This window comes from Macrosteles quadrilineatus, unplaced genomic scaffold (genome assembly GCF_028750875.1).
Source record: "Macrosteles quadrilineatus isolate MER2022 unplaced genomic scaffold, UCM_ALF_1.0 Scaffold_3__2_contigs__length_128488019, whole genome shotgun sequence".
Lineage (NCBI taxonomy): Eukaryota > Metazoa > Arthropoda > Insecta > Hemiptera > Cicadellidae > Macrosteles > Macrosteles quadrilineatus.
In genome coordinates, this window is record NW_026542596.1 from 121,050,968 (window position 1) to 121,072,222 (window position 21,255).

General features: G+C 33.4%; 1 protein-coding gene and 1 long non-coding RNA gene across 2 annotated transcripts; one reads left to right on the forward strand and one right to left on the reverse strand.

Moving 5' to 3' along the window:
- Window positions 1-7,738: 7,738 nt before the first annotated feature.
- On the reverse strand, window positions 7,739-9,282 carry LOC128990209 (uncharacterized). The gene is made up of 2 exons (XR_008490504.1): window positions 9,079-9,282; window positions 7,739-8,103 (listed from the first exon to the last, which is right to left on the reverse strand). It is a non-coding gene; the product is annotated as an uncharacterized LOC128990209 (long non-coding RNA).
- Window positions 9,283-12,715: 3,433 nt separating this feature from the next.
- On the forward strand, window positions 12,716-14,211 carry LOC128990208 (uncharacterized). The gene is made up of 2 exons (XM_054412498.1): window positions 12,716-12,798; window positions 13,484-14,211. The coding sequence occupies exons 1-2, from the start codon at window positions 12,760-12,762 to the stop codon at window positions 14,183-14,185; spliced, it is 741 nt and encodes a 246-aa protein (XP_054268473.1). The 5' UTR covers window positions 12,716-12,759; the 3' UTR covers window positions 14,186-14,211.
- The last annotated feature ends 7,044 nt before the right edge of the window (window positions 14,212-21,255 follow it).

Here is a 21,255-nt window from a genome sequence, read left to right on the forward strand (position 1 = left end):
ATAGGTTCCAAAATAGCAAGTACAATCCTAGTAATATAGTAATACTCTTTAAAATCATGGGAATAATTTGAGTATTCTGTGACTTTTATCAAGCTTAAAACCAGGTGAGCTAGAAAGAGCTTACCGATTCTACATAACATAAAGTTATCCAACATTCATACCGTTTCTAGAAACCACAAAATCGAAGTTTGATGCATTTTGAATGATTTTCTGGTTTAGCTATATTTTTTTACATTTTTACAGCATTAAACAAAACTATTGCGAGGAATATTTTTAGAAGGACATAACATTTTATTTTTAAAAATATGTTATGCAATCGATAGATCTTTAAGTTTATGAATTAAAATGTGACTAAAATTAACATCCTATTGTTTTATAGTACTGTACACGTTTTATACTTTATTATATAGTATAACGAAATGTTTAACAAGGATGTCACGTATAAATTCAATCCTTAGCCTCTTTTAGGTTTTTAATTTTGACTGAACGAGGACAAGTATTTTTGTAAACCTCGCTTGTACAATGAGAACTCTTAAAGGGAACTTGCTAAGAATGCTGATCGAGAGCCAAGTTATTAAAGTCCCCGTTTCATTTACTTTCTGCCAGAGCGAGGAAATTGACAAGTGTTGCCTTCAGCGCTTGGCTGCTTATCAAATTGTTAGATTTTCCTTTACATCTGTTCCTGAATAATTATGGGAATACCTAGTACTTTCACGTACTTACTTGAAAGTAACAATAATGATAACAGAAATGATGCATTAGCCATAGTTTCCAATTAATTTTAAATTGAGTAAATTTGACATGGTCGTATTCCATTTACGAGTACTTAGAATTATCTGGTGTAAAAATTTTCATCGACTGGAGCGTATTTTTGTATATTTTGTATTTAGGTAAATTTAAAAATGCCAAATTGTGTAATGTGTGGTAGTGTAATCTAAACAAAGATCATTCAAATCATTCAAAAATGACATTTGTTGGGATAGCGTAAAGCATGATGAGTTGAAATAAGTTCGAAACATGTGTAGTGTGATTAAAATTTAAATTAACAATGCCTAACTAACCCGTTTGTAATATTTAAACTACTGATACTTATTGGATTGGAAGTAACCATTTTATTTTATCTACGAAAGTATGAAAAGTTACAAAGACACTTTAGAGGTTATCTTCCCTAGGGACCATGGCTCCAGGAGGGTAGTGAGCTTTGTACTCTGCAAATTCATCGTTGCCCTCAGGGTTAAAGGCTGCCGGGTCAAAGGCTGGATCTTTGTCTCTACTAGTTCTTGTAGTCACTTTGATTATCTTCGCCTTTTGTCGTCTGTACTGTCGGTACGGCAGGGAAAATGATCCGGTCACCTGAAATATTCACTAAGTAAGTTTTACTTTGTAGTATAAAATTCAATAGGTCATTGTGTTTCTCTTGCCATGGAAATCAGATAAGATGAAACAGAATGAATTTTGAAATTAATTATATTTATTTTACTAATCAGGGGATGCTTATTTTTATCAAAAATAAATCTTGAATATTCTTTTTTTATATACGAGCTGATATACCCGTGCTTTGCAACAATAAGAAAATGTTACCTAGACAGCCATTAAAGTGTATAAGTGGTGCTGATGTGTTTTACCTCAGACAATAGGCCACCATGGTCTATAGAGATGCTTCATATTGATGCTTCATGAATGAGATGGTTTACCGTAATTCTTAAATTTTTATCAAGCCTCTTTACTTGTAGCTTAATATATAAATTACAAATGAAACTTTGAGCAATTCTCTACAAAACGTATACAACCTTTCTAACCAAGCCTAACCCTCTTATTAAATAAAGCACATAATTTCCTCAATGTATATAAAGCATCAAAAACATCTTTTTCGAGTCACCAGTTTCTTGCATTGACCAGCTGTTTCATTAAATAAATTAAACCATTTAAATTTTGGAAGCATGTCAGACGTAGCCCTTCGGAAATCGGACTGAGGGGCTGAGCGCATAAGAAATTCGTTACAATAATTTTCCGCAAAGTTAGAAACTCTAAGCTTTATTTTGATGTACCATATGTCTATATTTTTATTTTATTTGGTAAATGGCCTCGACCGTTTGCATAAATTTTGATTGTATCACTTGAATAGTATAATAGATTGAAGTTTATTTTTAAAATAAAATGTAAAGATTTTAATAAAAAACTCTTGCACTATTTACTCGTGTTCTAATTTGAAATCCCTATAGTGGAATGCACTCACAAGCAGAGTAAATATTATGGAAGTTAAATCCTTTCCACTAATTTATCTTTTCCGTAGTTTTTGCCTTAATCTATAGGAAAATATGCTCAAGACCACTGTGTCAGTCGGGTGTAACTATTCTATGATAGTAGTATGTGATATTAGGCGAAAATTGAGTAGTAGTAACAAGAAGTTAACTTACCAATAGAAGGACGAAACTGAGTACTAAAATTCTATTTGTGAACAACTTGAAACTTAGAACCATTTCAACAACAGCCAAACCAAGACAGTTGTCTAACGTAGAGTAAAATAAAACAAACGACGCTTAACTGATTGTTCAATTCAAATCATGGTGCTCTGTGTTACTTCATCACTCATATTCATTTGATTGTTGCAATAAATAATACACTGTAATGGGAGTTACAAAGAGGCTAAAAGTTACTTGACTTTTATAATTGCCGCCAGGATTGGTTTATGAGAGAATAAATAAGTTTGGCCTACACATCATAATTTGCGTCCCCAGTTCAAGTTTAGTCTCAGGACTAGTTTCGAATTAACTGATTTCCAAACATTACAAATTATTTGGACACATTTTCATCGTAATACAAAAAAATATGACATTTATCACACAAGAACATGAACATAAATAATGTTAACATAAAAGAATGCGCGACCGGTCATGGCACGCACGACGACGGACACGGCTCAACTTAACAGACGCCTGTGTGGTGACATTGACCTTGGAGGGGTGAAACAGCTGATTAAGTAAGTACCAATAATATATTAAAACACTAGCAGAGTACCCGTCCTTCGTATGGGGTTGGCATATAAGTATTTAAAATGTTTATTGCAGTTATACTCAATGCAAAGGGGAAGGACACAGTTTGATAACATTTGCTGCTTTAAATTTAAGGTATACTATAGTATTACACATCTACACCATAGCCATAATGTTCTACCACTAAAAATAAATTAGGTATTAAAAATTCGCAAAATATCACAAATTGAAATTAAAAACATAAATATAACTGTAATCAATCCTTCTTTGGCAGTTCTCATTGTGTATCACAGTTTTTTTGTTTCTGCTTGGTTTAAATTAAACTAGCTATTTTCATAAATGCAAAAAATAATAGTGCTGCACCCTGTTGGTAAATCTTATAACTTTTTAATGCTTTTGCATGTCATAGAACAAACCTTTTTCGAGCGAAGCTCTTATACGTCGACTCTTATGCATTTCGTAATACGCAAACTCCTCCTAGATGGCTGAATCAATCGTTTTCAAATTTTGCATGGTGATAAAGACCATATCGGTGAGTGCCAACATCTATATGGCGTTAAAAAAGTCTCACAGGAATCCGCCCCACTGGGTCTCAAAGTTTCAATGTAATCCTTATGGAAGCAGTATTTGACACATAAACAAAGACATATGATCAGCTGTTGACTTTTAAATGCAGCAGATAAAGAAATAGCTGATAGGATTAATCCACAGATATTCTTTATTCAGGGTTCCTTTGTAGAATTACATACACATTATATTACATTTATTTAATAAAAAAGGAACAGAAACGGTATGGATTAAAAATATAATCAAATGACGACACTAGCTTGAGGTCGGTGACGTAGGAAGTGGCGAAGGAAGTAGTAAAGGTGAGCAGTCTGGAGTGTGGAAACTGTTTATGACGATTAGATTTAGGTATCTGCATTCCTAAAATTCTTTGTGAAGGGAGGAAAACGGGTCCGCGACGTAAGAAGTGGTGAAGGAAGTTGTCAAGGCGAGCTGTCTGGAGTGTGGGAACTGTTTATGACTATTAGATTAAGGTATCTGCAATCCTAAAATGCTATTGGAAGGGAAGGAAACAGGTACGCGACGTAGAAAGTGGTGAAGGAAGTAGTAAAGGCGAGCTGTTCGGGGTATGGGATATGTTTATGGCCATAAGGTTAAGGTATATTTGCAATCCTAAAATTGTATTGGAAAGGGAGGAAAACAGGTCCGCGACGTAGGAAGTAGTAAAGGAAGTAGTCAAAGCGACCTGTCCGGAGTGTGGAAACTGTTTATGACGATTAGATTAAGGTATCTACAATCCAAAAATGCTTTTGGAAATGGAGGGAAACAGGTCGGTGACGTAGGAAGTGGAGAAGGAAGTAGTCAAAGCGACCTGTCCGGAGTGTGGAAACTGTTTATGACCAATAGATTAGGGTATTTGCAATCCAATAATGCTTTGGAAAGGGAGGGAAACAGGTCAGTGACGTAGGAAGTGGAGAAGGAAGTAGTAAAGGCGAGTTGTAGGAGTGTGGTATCCGTTTATGACCAGTAGATTAAGGTATTTGCAATCCAATAATGGATGTGCCTTAGAAAGTTGTAAAGTATGAGTATAGTGTGACAACCGTCTGTGGCAGTTATATTATTGTATCTTCAATCCTTAAATGCTATGAGAAGGGAAGGAAACAGGCCCCACGACGTAGGAAGTGGAGAAGGAAGTAGTAAAGGCGAATTGTTCGGAGTGTGGGAACAGTTTATGACGATTAGATTAAGGTATCTGCAATCCTAAAATGCCAATGAAAGGGAGGGAAACAGGTCCGTGACGTAGGAAGTGGTGAAGGAAGTAGTAAAGGCGAGCTGTAGGAGTGTGGTATCCGTTTATGACCAGTAGATTAAGGTATTTGCAATCCAATAATGGATGTGCCTTAGAACGTTGTAAAGTATGAGTACAGTGTAACAACCGTCTGTGGCAGTTATATTATTGTATCTTCAATCCTTAAATGCTATGAGAAGGGAAGGAAACAGGCCCCACGACGTAGGAAGTGGTTAAGGAAGTAGTAAAGGCTGGCAGTGCAGAGTGGGGGAACCGTTTGGGCATCTAGATAAATGTATATAATTCTTAAATTCTATGAGAAGGGAAGGAAACAGGTCTATGACGTAGGAAATGGTGAAGGAGGTAGTAAGGCTTAATTTGTAATATAACCCAGTTTCAAGAACATTTTTAATAAATTACATTTTTGTTTTTATGTTGCGTTGAAGTTGTTGTGGCGAAATGCACATCAGGAATTTAATAACATCAAGAACTTCAAGGCAACATAAAACAAAAAGGTAATTTAGTAAGGCTTGCAGTGCAGAGTGTGGGAACTGTCTTTGGTAATTACATTAATGTATCTGCAATCCTAAAACGCTATGGGAAGAGAGGGAAACAGGTCCACGACGTAGGGGGTGGTGAAGGAAGTTGTAAAGGTGAGCAGTGTTGAGTGTGGGAATGGATTAATGTATCTGCAATGCTAAAATGCTATGGGAAGAGACTGTAGACTGTAGGTTAAAATGATTACGAAGCACGAATCGATACATATTTCGATACATGCAATCACTTACAATAGATATTTACAACTGATTTGACAACAGCTGATTTTTACTCCATAGAGGCTAAAAACGATTTTTACTCACTAAAGAGTAAAAATGATACTTTTGACCCGCAATGCAAAAAAAATTTAAAAATCTATATATATAAAAGGCAAAGCCCTCACTGACTGACTGACTGACTGACTGACTGACTGACTCACTCACTCACTCATCACTAATTCTCCCACTTCCCACTTACCTAGGAGGCTGAAATTTGGTACACTGATTCTTTAGGCATTAAATAGGAAAACTAAGTGGTTTTTATTCTGATCAGACTCTCGGGCTCCGCCCCAGTGGCTCTGGAGTTTCCCATGTTAACCTAATGAGTACTCATATTTAAATGGAATTAATGAATCATAACAGCTGTTTCAATTAAACAAGTTGGTTCTGTTCTATGATGTTCAATAGCATTAAAGTTACAAGGATTACCAACAGAGTGCAGCGCTATTATTTTTTTTATATTTGACAACAGCTAATTTGAAACCAAAAGGTGAGTGAGCGTAGCGAACAAACTTCAACCCGGAGGCGAGGTAGCGTAGCGAACGAGCTCCAACCTAAAGGTGAGTGAGCGTAGCGAACGAACTTCAACCAGGACGTGATTGAGCCATGCGAACGAGCTCACATATGAAGTTAAACGGGGCAAAGCCCGCGGGTACAGCTAGTTTAAAATTAAAATGTTAAAGCTTAAAAATTATTTAAAAACAACTGTTTTTACTGCAGTATGACAAAAACAATATAATATGAACCCTTGATGACTCCGCTAAATTTTGTGGATGCCTCGGCGAACGCCACCTAGTATTTGAAACAGCTGACTAAATTCTTTTATTCCCTTTAAATATGAATACTCATAAGGTTAACATGGGGAACTACAGAGCCACTCGGGCGGAGCCCGAAAGGATTTTTGAGATAAGAATATGCCTATATGTTAATCGGGAATGTGAGCTATCATCATGCCAAATTTCAGCCCAATCCGTCCAGTAGTTAATGCGTGATTGAACTTCAAACAAACAAACAAACACACAAACTTTCACATTTATAATATTAGTAGGTAAGATTTCTATGTAATCGTTAGTGTGTCCTTGAAAATACATGCAGATATTGATTGATTAAATGAAATAATTACCTTATCCAACCACATTTGTTGGCATGACGACGAGTTTCGTTCCTTAGAACTTCGTCAGGTCATAACATCATCAATGTACACATTGTGTATGTCAATAGATTCTTTAAAACGCTGTCACAATCAGAATAGTTAAAACTTGCCATGTTAAATAATTAGATTTGAATAAGAAATTTATAAAACTGATTTTAACTGTACATTCTGGCCAGCACCGTCTTATCACTGCCACTGACTAAATAAAACTGACCGAATAATGATGTTTCTTCTTCTCTCCAGTGCCACTTGTATTTCAGTTTGTTTTGTTCTTCTTATTTCATACTTCTTTGTTTTGTAGATATATTATGTAATTGATGGTATTGTTTTTAATTTTGTTAATGAACCAACATGTTTTTATTTTTAATATTCTTAGTTCTGTTGTTCCACATGATAAATTTGTACAATAGAATATCTATAAGTATAAAAGAGGATTTTGGTTTGTATATTTGTTTGTATGTATATTTGGCAGTGATAAACTCAGACCAAGCTGGACCGATGACCACGAAATGTACCTGCGTGTAGAATTTGATAGAGTAGGTATATATGCCATCATTTTCGTGATCACTTTCAGGGCTTAGCCATGGGATTGTCTTAGAGGTACCCAGGTCAGGGATTTTGAAAAAGAATTTTAGTTAGCTATGTTTACCAACAAAACATATGAAAGTAAAATTTAAAACATGTTATGTAAATTAATGGTATGATTCGTTCTGCTATTTAATTGTATATGTTTATAGGTATGGATATTTGTTAATTGGTGCCGTGTGGTTAATGAATTAGACTTTTGCATATATTTTAAATGCAATAGACTATATGAAATGCTGGAATAATGTAATATCCGATGTATGTCGTTTGTAGTTTTGTAGACCAACCCGGCCATCCGACCGTGATGAAACTTTAGGAAGTTGCTCTATACATCACAAGAATGTTTCTCCAACATGAAATAAGAATGAGGTTAACATTTTATAAAATAAATACAAGATCAAACAACCATGATAACTTTAATGATTATTCGAGTCAAACCGGTTTGGAAAATCTTTGGAGTTACAGTAACCATTCAATAAGCCGGATTGTTTAGTTAGAAATAAATAAAAAACAATAATGTCACTAATTCATGTTGGATAGCAAACTATTCAAACTGTTTGATTGTTTTCAAATGCATTGTTATAAATTGCCACTCCTCGGTCTCATTCCACCAGATGGGTAGTCAGCCTGGGCTTCCGCAAACTCGTCCATTTCTCTGGGGTAATTAGGTGGAATTTCAAGGGGAGGTTCTTCAGGCTCGACTTTTCTTACTTTTATTGATCTGATCCTCGCTTTTTCCGGCAGAGAAATTGCCTCCGATACCTGTAAGGGTTTATATAATTAATACCTTTTTTGCTATCATACCATAAATGTAAAATACCCCCGCCGCAGCAAACCTGCAGACTAAGCGAATTTCAACTTGTCTGCTTACATTTTTACTAAAATATTTCCAGATGTATTTATTCCAAATTCAAATAACATTGGATTTAACGAGTGCTTAGGTTTGCTGCTACGGGGAAGGTTAAAAGTGTTTTTGACCGCACGACAATCCTATAGGACGAAATAAATAAATTTGCCAAATTTTATCAATATACATATATCCATAAACAAGTAAACTACAACAGTTTTCATTTTCTCCAAAGAATAAAATAGGAATTTTAAATTATACTACTTTTTAGTTTTCTCCGTAACCATTAGGCATAGCCTATCCATTTTTTATCTTTTTTTAGCTCTACAAAATGGTTTAAAAAGAAATTGCAGTTTTTTGTTTTTAGGGTCAAAATGTGGAAAACCCCCCATAAACCCCCGTTCCCATGGTCCGATTGTGCTGGTTCACGAACTCGTTTGATTAAACGTAGGTTTACACGTTTGTACCAAATTTCTTCAAAATCGGATCATTTTTGCTCGAGTTATCGGCGTTATCGCGCTAACGGACACATATACTCGTGAACGGATTGTGTTTTTGGCCTCTAGGGACCTCAAAACGAAAATTTAAATCGGTCCCGGGTCCAGGTCTTACCATGAGTACTGCAGTAATAGCTTACTCCCTATAGGGGAAATTCGCTAAAATCAAAGAGTTAGAACAATGAAACTACCAAAGCGACTTTACTTAATATGTTAACTCCCAACAGCTCGTAAGTATGAGTTTAAAGTAAGATTTCCAATAACCTTAGGAGGACTAAATCATGAATTGTCTAACCAGAAGACCCCTTAGTGAAGGCCTACTTTATATTGTACCCATTAACCCAAAAAATTACTTTGTGTTGATGGAAAGTAATAACAAATCGTAAGGCTTACCAATAGGAAAATCAGTAGAACTGTAAACAGTTTGAATGCCATTGACAACGTGTAGGCTGGTCTTCAATGCACTGAAACTTACAAAAGAAATTACCTCTCTTAGGTGCCGATATTTCAACTAATATTTGGCATATGCTACGAACATTCGTTAGTGGTTTACCATTGTTGTCTTCAAACAACACGACATGTAACAATGGACATTGATGTAGGCCTAATCAGCTGTTGCTCATTATGTTGAGTGCAAACGAAGCTACGCCCGTCTGTAGCTTACCAATTGTTCAAATATACTGGAGCATTGTGTACTATCTGTGTGAATCACAAAAAATTTGGTTGAATAGCAGCTAGTATAGGGAATCGTGAAATTTATATTTTTAAACATTTAGTTGTTATCAGTTTACAAATGTTGAAAAAAAATGCAGTTAATAATTCAGAATGATTAAATAATTAAATAATATTTTCAAAAGCTTTGTCCATTTTTATTCACGTGTATTTACTCTTTTTAACTATACGTCACTGTTTGTATATTTTTCTTTTTATGTGCAAATTTTGTATTTTTCCATTTTTTTACTTGTATCCTTGACTATCAATACAACTTCATGATCCAATAGTCAATGCTTGTATGTATTAATATGTATTATTTGTCATTATAGCTGTTTTGGGTTATATACCTGTAGCTATTGTATTTTTTTTTTAAATAAATGAATGTATTCCAATGGAATTTAATAGTTTATATAAACAACTTTTGGAAGTATTGTAAGGTACCTGTTATCAATTTATTTTGTCAATCAATATTAAGATGATTAAGATGATTAGATCAATACAGTAACAGTTTATCTCCTTCAGTTGTTTGAAGGTTTCCTGATATTTAAAAGTTATTTAACAGTCATTCATACAACTTGGTATATAAAATTGTGATCCCCACCTAGTAGTTAGAATAAAAACGATTTTTTATATTTTACGGTAGGCATTTAAGGGAAAACTGAAGAAGCTATGGTTTAAAATTAATAGGTACATTGAATCTCGCTTTCACACCCTAATGAATACTAATACTAAAGGTAAATCCCCGGTAGTTTGAGCACATAATACATATTTTTATTCATTATTACTTCCTCCCATGGCCATTAATAACGGAGGTAATATTAATACAATTCAATTTCAATGTGAACTCAACACTTTTGTAAAATGGCATTTGCCATGCATGTAATAAATAAATAAATAATTATGCTATAAAAACAACTCATCAATTATTCTTATTTGATCAGTTGGATACAAATTTTTCTACCCATAATGTGCCGTTTTCTAAGTTAGAAATTCCAAAACAATACTTTTCAAATATCAAAACAAAAATAAACCATTAATGACTTTGAAATATTGTATATACAATTTTATATTCCTTATTCCGAATAACAAAATATATTCGGGAACATTTTATTCTAAACAGTTATTTGTTTACTTTAATAGTCAAAGTTTGTATTCAAAATAATCCCAAATGTTATTTCGCAAAGTCTCCTCATATTAATGTCGATCCATATATTAGGCTCTAGCTATCGGATTACATAGGATTGCATTAATTCATTTTCAATCAAATATTGATTTAGGTATTACGGAAATGTATGATTTAATTATCATTAGCATAAATTAGTTTTGTCCATACAAACTATCTTTTCCTGTTTATTTCGTTCACAAAATTGTTCAACTAATTCGCATTTGTGGGGTACTGTAATATTAATTTATTTAATTTCGTAAGCGAATCGGTCCCCACGAAATATCTCGAGCTAGGAAAAAGGTAGCATGGCTGTTGAGGATTCATTTTAAAGCTAAAGAACAATGATACACTGTGAGACGTGCATACCCAACAATGATACACTGTGAACGCGCATACCCAACAATGATACACTGTGAGATGTGCATACCCAACAATGATACATTGTGAGACGCGCATACCCAACAATGATACACTGTGAGATGTGCATACCCAACAATGAACACTTGCTCGACACTCGGAACAAGTCTTCATCAGCGTTTTATAATGACGTACAGTTACAATAAGACGCGCAGCGTGTTCTGATACTTGAGCAATAGCATGTGTTTTAACGAGATGTTCTGCAATTATAACTATAATGTGGCTTGAATGGTAGACTGAATAGACAGAGATGTGCCAACATATGCCACAATGAGTCCTTGTAAATATGACTATGTAGTACGGTAGGCCTACTGCAGTCCCCGTAGTCTATGACATTGTATTCATTGTGATCATGTTCATAGATGAAGCTTGTTTGTATGTATTTTTTAGTTTTCTGATCTTTCTCTGCTAATTGACCAAACATATTATTATGTCTTATTAAATATCTTATTATCTTATTAAATCTACTCAAGGATCTTGTTACATTGGCCTGAAAAATGACGTAACCAAAATACTGCAATAACTTAACTGTATAAATAAAAACGGCCGCAATTTTCAAATTTTAAATTGGATCAAGGTAATTTTTTTCAATATAAGTCTCTTATACTATACATTAACATGTATACAAGTGCCATAAAGGTCGGTTGAAACAATCAAAAAAACTGTTTATGTAAAAAATACAAAATGGCAAATATCTGGTTAGCGAAGCGATTTTGTAAAAAGTTTTATTCTTGTTTTTCTCCTTATTTTGACCCAAGAAATCACTACGTAAGTTATGTCCCGACCTTTTTTGAACACCCAAAAAACGTGAGAGGCAGGTATATTACATCTCGTATTACATCATATTGTTTCAAATCAATTATCAATTATATCAATGATTTAAAATGGGGACGCCACTAGTTGAGTATTTTAGTCCAAGCGATCTTGAAAGTCTTGTTAGTGACTACAACCGACCTATTCCTTAGACACAGCTGTTAATTAATAGCCCATACAGCCAATGGCAACTAAGGGGCCTACAGATTGCGAACCACATTTTTTCCTTGTAATTAACGAATTGGGCTAATTATCAGGATAGCACTGCGGGTAGTTGTAGTACTCACTAGTGCGGACGTTAATCCACACCAGGGAGTATCACATCCACAGTGTATGCCTATAAATATCCACAATTCGTGACCTCCTAGTAGGTGGATTACAGGACGACGACCTTCCCAGTCTTTCATTTACTTTCAATCCACTATACAGTCAAAACTATTAAATATATTTATCAGTTTTTATTGCGTAATCATAAATTGTGTTTGTGTTCGTTATTTTTACCATTCCATAACATAGGTACACTACGCGCCGCAACAGCTTAATCAACCACCCTTTTTTCAATATTATATTATAAGTTGGTGTACAATATTTGTAAATATAAAGTATACAAATCTTTATAATCAAAAGACAAAGACTTTAATTTAAACTTCCTAATATTAATTCCTACTGGGGACTCATTTCGCACACTCTGTACTAGTTATAACTTGCATTAAACTTGGAAACCCATTACAAAACTATAAATTAAATTCAAGTTTGCTCTCAAGTTGTTTGTCGTGATTGCATGACACGCCAGAACCGTGTAAGTTATGCTAATGTTTGGTGTTGAAGCTGTCAACTTGAAGCGTGCATAACTAGACTATAGTTAAGCAAGAAACCATCACGATATTTAAATATTTAAATTGACTTATGACATTCAATATTCGTCACAAATAATATATATGTAGCTAAATGAGTCAAGCTTCAACATGATGTTGTCTACCATGCTGTTTCCATTCATATTGGTGGTACTGTATAGTGTTTTCTTTATTTAGTTTACTGTATTTTTTAATTTTAGACGTTTTTAGTAAAGGCCTATTTTGCTTGGAGCGACTGTATCGATAGTCGCACAGCGATTATCGCTCAGCTACTATCGCTGATACGGTGGCCGTTTTGCTTAGAGTGATTGATTTTCGGTCGCCACGCGATTTTTCATAGTTAGTTAAATACCAGCACTCACAATGGTGAAGTCATGAGTGCGTGTTGTAAGTCATTAAAGTATCTCCTCAGTCGAGGAGTTAGGAGATGAGTCTCTATTCGACCCTAGTGGAAGTATCAATGGACGATCGATAGAAAATGCATAGTGATACGTAGTATTTGGGACGGATTATGGAGCATAAAGCTACGGTACTTCACAAAAATTATGTACTTCAAATCATTTGGGAAATGGTTTTTTCAGTTATGTGTACAGTTTCCTATGGGAAATAGCCTAAGTGCCACGTCATACGTTATATGGCTGGCCAAACTAATCATTTAGTTAAGTTGAAGCCCATATAAAAAAATGAATAATACTTAACTTGATCAAACATGGAATCATTTATTACACATCACCATTAACCTAATTTTATATTTGTAGCTTAACGAAGCATTTAATATAAATTATTTCCTAAATCAAGGAGTTAAACCCATTAACAAGTTAATTATATTTCTTAGGTCATTCAGCAAAGTTTTGCTCGTCCACCTGATCAACTTCAAGATGAACATTTAAATCAGTCTCCGATTGGTCTATTCACTATCCAAGGGGACAATCAAGCAGCTGATCATACAACTGTGAAGGATTACAATCCAATGGTCACATCTGAAGCTCACACAGACAAGTTTCAACCTGGCTTGCATGAGGGACAAGAAACATCATCCAAGAAAGATCAGATCAAGGGTGATGCAAGCCCTACAACAGAAGTTCCCAAATATACAAGGGTGGGACATGAGACCGCAACAGTGGTTTCAGCTTATACTTACACAGAAGGGTCCAAACCTAGTGCAAAACCCAAACCTAAACCTCCGACAGATCAAGGTAAACCAACTGCGTCCAAACCAAACCCAGGCAAGCCTGGAGGAACATCTAAACCTCCAGGGCTAACACCTCAACTTGGGGATTTATCATCTAGTTTGATTGCTTCTGGAACTTCAGGGAGCCACAAACCAAACAAACCTCTTAAACCAGGATCATTTGGCTCCCTGTTTGGCTCGTACGGAACTTCTGGAATTCCTGGATTCATGTTTGGATCCCATTCCTTTCAAACTCCTGGTGGTTTTGACAATTTTGGAGGAGTGTTACATCCTGGAACCTCCTTTGGTTTTCCACCTTGGGCGTTAGGCTTTATGAGATCCAAGGAGTCGTCTTATAAACCCTGAAACTTCAATACAATTTTTTTTTCACATTTCAAAGTAGGTATTTTTTATTTCTAATATATAATGGCATAAAAAATCTATAAAAGATTATTTCTGATTAATTCTGCCCAATTCACACAGAACGGACGTCGGGCAGAGACGTGGCACGGACGAGGCAAGGGCATATCTTTCTTCCTTGCCTCTCCATGTAAACAAATTGGTCAATGAACACAACTGTGATGTGATGCGGCCATCCCACCACCGCCACGTCGCGTGGCGTATCGGAAGTGGCATGTCCGTAGCGCACCCGTTGTTCGGACTGCAAATATTGTACTTACCAACCTTTTTTGTTGTTTTGTGTTTAGAGTAATTGCGAGTTGTATTTTGTTCTTTCCACAATCTGAGACAACATTAAATTCAATCACAGATTTTGTGTGGAAGTATAAAAATGCCCTTGTTTGTACGATCACAGTCGTACAAACTAACTAATCGACACAGTCAACAGAAATAACTAATTTAGTTGACATAAACAACTAACAGAAATAAGAGAAAACCATAGCTTCTAGTCTATATACAAGTTTTCTCGCCACTGTACCGTCCCTTCTGTGTGCATTGTACACCCCACGTCTCTGCCACAACTGTGCTTCGTCCATGCCACGTCCCCGCCTGACGTCCGTTCTGTGTGAATTGGGCATAAGAGTACACATAAAGGCGAAAGGTTCATCTTAATCTGCAGCTAATTGCTAATTAGTATGTGACTAGACATATCCAATCCAGTTTGCTGATCATCAGTAGAGCACAACATCTTTGACAGTCATTTCACTCCCATGTTTTGAACAACTATGTCTTCCTCCAATCAAGGTATTTTGTATCAGTTTGGTAAATTTTGACTTTAAAAACTAACACAATTTGTAGGGTTATTTATGACAAGATACAAGACATTACTGTTTTCTAACTTGAATATCTTAAATGAACTTAAAAGTAAGTTTAAAACATTACGTTTAACGTACAAATAATTTAATGGTATCCTTTTTACCATTAACCTTTATCAAATATGTCACTGTATCAAAATAATACATTTATACGATAATTGTAAAACAAAATAAATCCTGTAGACAATATATTCAAAATATTTGTTTTATAAAAACAGTTATTTGGTATTTTTTTCCATATTCGCTTTTCACATTTTCTATTATCGTACAAAGGTGGTACACTGATTAGTTTCAATAAAAAATAAATACCTACAATAACAATGAAAAGAGTGTATAAGGTTTATAATACCAATAATCACCATAACTTACTGATGGTTGTGTGAAATATTTGGTAATTGAGTATTCAAACTATGAAAAAAAACTTAAAACCCTTTGGGTAAAAAAGCTCACTGTTTAAAAACACTTTTTGTTTAAACTTAATTTGTCTGATTGCAAACTTCATCATCCTTTTCACTTGTTTGAGTCAAAGGAGCTTGGCTCTATAAAGCGGAAACGGACGGTAGACAGTCTGACTCTATTGACACTAAAAGCCGATAGTAATGAAGTTGAGGACTTTAATTAAATAAAATTAGCTATGAAGTTTGTTCAAGGGAGACTCATCAAACACGTCTTTGTGAGAAAAGAAAATATGTTCGATGATGATACCTCTAAGAAATAAAAGGACATTTTGTTCAATGTGGTAAAAGAAGAGTTTTTCAAAGAGAGGAATGCTCTTCATATGTTTTCTAGCTTTAAAGCTAATTTGAAATAAAATTATACAAAATGTATCGTTCAATTGAGATGGGGACGCCAAGCTTGTACTGTGAGATGTATTTGTTGATTGAGTAAGTAAAGCTGTGTGGTACATTTCTATTTCAATACATTATCCAGCTGAAAGAGGACAAGTGTTATTAACAATTCATATTACATTATTTAATCTCTGTTGTCATAAATGTGGTGGCAATGTTAATGGGATACCTTAATCAATATGTTAGTTCATTAATTTATGGGAAAAACAATTCATACAAGATAAATAAACTAAAAGGTGCAAGTTCCAAGAGGATAAGAATCCTCATCAATTAAAGAGGTAATCAAAAGAATTTCCGCAGAAGATCTTCAAAGCAGACACAGTTAGTCTCAAGTATGATGATAATCCATTTTGTTTTTCGAGGTTGCTTTGAGCCATTTTACCACCAATTTAGAATGAAATGCATTGGCATATTTGTTTATTAAAACCATTTTAAGTTACATAAGGTTGGTGACTAATATAACCTTTATAACACACATATGTTACACATATGTTATGTTGTGTAACATATGTTAAGTCAAGCAGATCACCCCTCACCATTATACCATTGACTATTGGATTTTTTTAAAGGAATTTTATACCCTAAAACTCTGTGAGGAAAACACACTTTGTGTATTAATTCAAGAAAGTATAGTTTGTTTTACTGGCAATAAAAACTAATAAAATGATAAATACATAATGCAAAAAAAGTACATATTATACGAATCCTCCTGATAGATGAATTTAGTGTCGTAATTACGTAAAACCCACATACACGTGGTGTACATGTGAGCGGGTTTGGGCCAGAATTGCCTACGTTATTGGGACAGTAATCCAGCACGATTTGCTTTCACTGATTGGATAAATCGACCACGTGACTGAAATGATTATGAATTAATCCAAAAGAATATTATTGGCAACATGTGTCCGCAAACGAATTCATTAGCTTCCCTCGATGGAATGATGAAAACTGTTGTTTTGAGTAATCAAACTCACAGATTTTTTTATTTATATATCATACCCTAAGGAAAGCTTATCTAAGCCAAAATTGGTTGTTTGATTGAGTTTTTGAATAGCACTTAAACGTTAAGGAATCCTAGGTTAGGGGGGGGGGGGGGGTGGAGATTTATCATGGTCGCATCTTAAACACCTACTCTTGCTTGTGGCATAGACTGTTAAGTAGATGATTTACATAGTTTCAAAACTATTTCTCCTTTCTAGTTAATAAACAAATGATTGAGACCCATACATTGTATTATAACTCAACCTGTTAACATACAAAGAGAAAGATCAATAGGAGAAGGTGTTTGCCGAGTAGATTAGTCCTAATGGACAAAGTTGAGTATTAATGATACCAGCCTCACAGGACTCAACTGATGGCAACTTCTGGCTAGTTAATTATACCTTATCACTCATACCAAAACTATTTTTTTGGAAACCTAAGAGGCTTACCAATATTATTGGTAACCCATTGGTTACGGTGGCAACTTCAGCTCATATTGGTGCTGTCAAATTTCTTCCTGCTGGTCATGTTGCAAATTATTCTAGTTAAGCGTGTTGAGTGTTCATTTTTGAATATGTGTGAAATATTGTGTCTTTAGAATAAGATATGTTGCCTTCCTTGTGATGTCAGATGATGGTTCCAATTTGAACCAAAACTAGTTCCAACAGAAGCCAATAGTATGAGCTACCGGTATTCAGAATACAAAAATACTATAAGTTGTTTTTACTTCAGAAGGAACTTTGTAAAGAAAGACTCTAGTCATATTACAAACTGGAAAACATAATAAAGGCAGTTTATCTTCTATCAGGAGAGGAAGAGGATTGAGAAAATTGACATTTGTTGCCCCAAAGCGTGCCTCTATCATGACTATTGAACTGTCTCTTCTCTTTTGCAAGCCCTTCAGGTATGAGTTGCTGTTGACACAAAAGTGATTGAATCTCAGTTTCACTGAAAATGGTTTGTAACATGTTTTTATGAATTAAAGATTTACATTTTGTTTTAATCATTAGAATATAATAAAATATAAAATACTACCGACTGTAAGAAATACATCACAAATTTAAAGAATTACTTTTTTAACCTCCAAATTGTTGTTAATACATTAATGTTATTCTGACAATTTAAAGCATTTTAATCCCTCCTGTATAGCTCCTGAATCCCTCTAAATCTAACCCAAATATTTGTCTTAAACCTTTGTGTTGGAATTTTTCTTTCTTTATTTGGTGAGTATGTGGTATAGATTGATATATCACCATTCGAGGAGTTGAGAAAATGGCGCGCAGCAACCTATACTCGCCATTCGACCGCAAAGGGTTAAATTTGGGAGACAATTGTATTTAGACAAGTTATTAATGGTCTTAAATATTTCCCACAAGAAAAGTCCCAGTAACACCCACTTCCTGCCGATCCTGTGCGGTTAGACAGACATCCAGTTAAAAATATCCGAATTAGAGGGGGTCCATTAGCATGTGAATTTTGGATTTGGGAACAATGTTTTACCATTTCAGTTATATAAAACAAATTTATTTACAACATATTACATCATTAACACCACTCAAGTAACAAAAACATTTATTCAAATCTAATGGAACTCTTTTCTTACTCCCAAAATTGAGAGTTTTAAATAAGCACTATTATATACACAGCAGTGGAATATTAGTCTTTGAGTATTATAAAATAGATCGGTAGGTAATATTAAATTAGTAAACACTCTACTACAAGTTTATAACAAGTTCTCATACACATTTTGTACGATATAGCACTTTGCGAGCTCATATATTTTTAAAAAATGGGTTGAGAAATCATGTGTGTCTACGAAACACATACGTATTTAACACAAAAGCATATTGGTCACATTTAAATAAGAAAAAAACAAATTTAATACAAAACATTAGCAATGTCAAAAATATTGAGTGATATTACTAACATAAGAGGTCATAAAAAAGGTTATCATAAATTACTGACCTTTAAATATTGTTTTTTGCTAAATGTTTTCTTATGTTTTATTCTGTTATAGGCTATGTATTAGTCTGACAAGAAAATTTTACACTTTCCTTTTATGCGGCATATTACTGTAATTCTTGTGATCTTTGACGTTGTGTATTTCAATATAATGTTTACAAATGGCAATAAATAGATTCAAATTCAAATGTAAATATGTCGAGCTTTAAATTGTGTGGGATTTAATACCAAATGTATTACTTATTAACCTTAGTTAGTAACAATTCTAAAAACATCGTTCTTAAAAGGATAAAATTTATAGAAAAAAGGAAAATCGTTAGGGTATTATGGTAAAAGATTAATGTACAACACAAAAATAATTTGACAATGTCACCTGTTCTATAGTAGTTTGATTCAATTTGATTTGTTTACACCTAAAACATGAACTTCAACTAAAACTGAATAACAATACTGATAAATGACTTATTTTTTATGTGGAAATAATTAGGTTCTTCTTTTGAGATTAAGACGGCATAACTGTCAAAACCACCTTAGTGATATATCTGGAAAAAAAAACTTTAAAAATGCATTACAAGGGTGTTTAGAAATTCTAAAAATATTGTTCACATAAACTATATTCTGTAAGTCACTTTATTACCACCCATAGATGCTTTTAAAAACGTTTAGGATATGTTAAGAAGATTATTTAAACAACATGAAACTATAATGATTCCACAACCCATTTCAATCAGTACCAACAAGTATGAGTTATGAGAAAAGCTTTAATCAAACTATATTAACAATGGTAATGTATATTTTGCTTTATAAAAATAGTAAATTTTGTATAAAACATATTAAAGCTAGAGCTTACTGTATAATTCTGCCTATACTATCCTAACATATAAAAGTAAATTGTATTACAATAATTATTAATCCAAACATTAAAAACTTCACAATAGTTGTTATTGTGCTATTTTTCAGTAAGATTTTTTGTATCAATATTTTTTTCAGTGAAAGCTTAGTGAAACAACAATAATTAGTATTGATTTATTTTTACAGTGAAACTAAAAAATGTTGTCATTAAATAAAATTATTTTAAATTTTGTGATTAATAATAATTTGTAGGCCTATTTTAATTAGTAAACTAAATCTTACTTGATAAAAACATACTTATACAAGGCATTTACATATTTTTGGTCTGTTTTATTAACAATTTTTTAATAGTACATGGCTTAAAAATATAGCTCCTATTTCTTTATTTAAACCGCAGACACAAATTAACAACATACTGTATAAATTTGTCTTTTTGTAAAGTATTATCTACATCTAATGTGATTTTATTAAATGTGAGTAGTTAGAGTATTTTAATTTACCAATATTACACTTCTTACGAACAGTACACTACCTTAAAAAACTATTCCAAAAACTAGTTTGACTCATAACAGTTCATAAAATATTGTGACCCGTGAATACTTTTATACTAACTTCTGCAGAAAAAAAATTAGGAAATACATAATTTTTCTTGTTCAATTCACATTTACATCTATTTACGTAATTTTACAAGTATATTGTATACCATAATAAGGTCAAGAGTGAATGAAACATATCAATCATATATCCTTTAGATATCTTAAAGAAGAGTTAGAACGTATTCATAGTTACAAAATTACTACCTAAGTTACTTGGATCAGTTGAGCTTTTTTTAATAACAATTTGATATTTTAATACAAAACAAAACAAATACCAATTTCAAATGGACTATTTTTTTAATCATATTGTCCTTACTACTCTCCCTAGCTAAGTATTTAAACTATTTATTTCTGTTTTTAACTAATACTTTTTGAAATATAAAGGGTTATTTACCTTATTTTTTATAAGGCACCTTTAAAGTGAATCGTGGAATTTTATTTGCAGATGCTATGTTAACATTATTTCTATCCTTCTATCAACAGAGTAAAATTCAGCAAGAAACCACAGTATTTTATCATTTACTTTTTATGACATTTAAAAATAAAATTCATCACAATTGAATAGTCATACAACAAAATTTTTGATTGTATTTTTTATCAAAAAACCTTTTTGTCAGATGTATGAGTTAATCTCACTATTTGTACATGCGAAAGCAATTTAAAGTAATCAACCATGAAAGATAAATTAACTTCTTACAAAAACAGATTTATGGAATACAGATAAAAAGAAGAGTTGTTAATTAGTTTCAAAGTTTTGGAAGGTTCTGAAGGTTTCAGGAAGCTAAATAGTAAGTAATATATGCAATGTAAGGTGATGATTCTACTAAGTTACAAAGTTTTATGAGAAAGTACTGAGACTTAAATTATCTTTCCCTACTAGTCCTACGCTAGGTGATATCACAGTATCAGTGTTTTAATTTGGA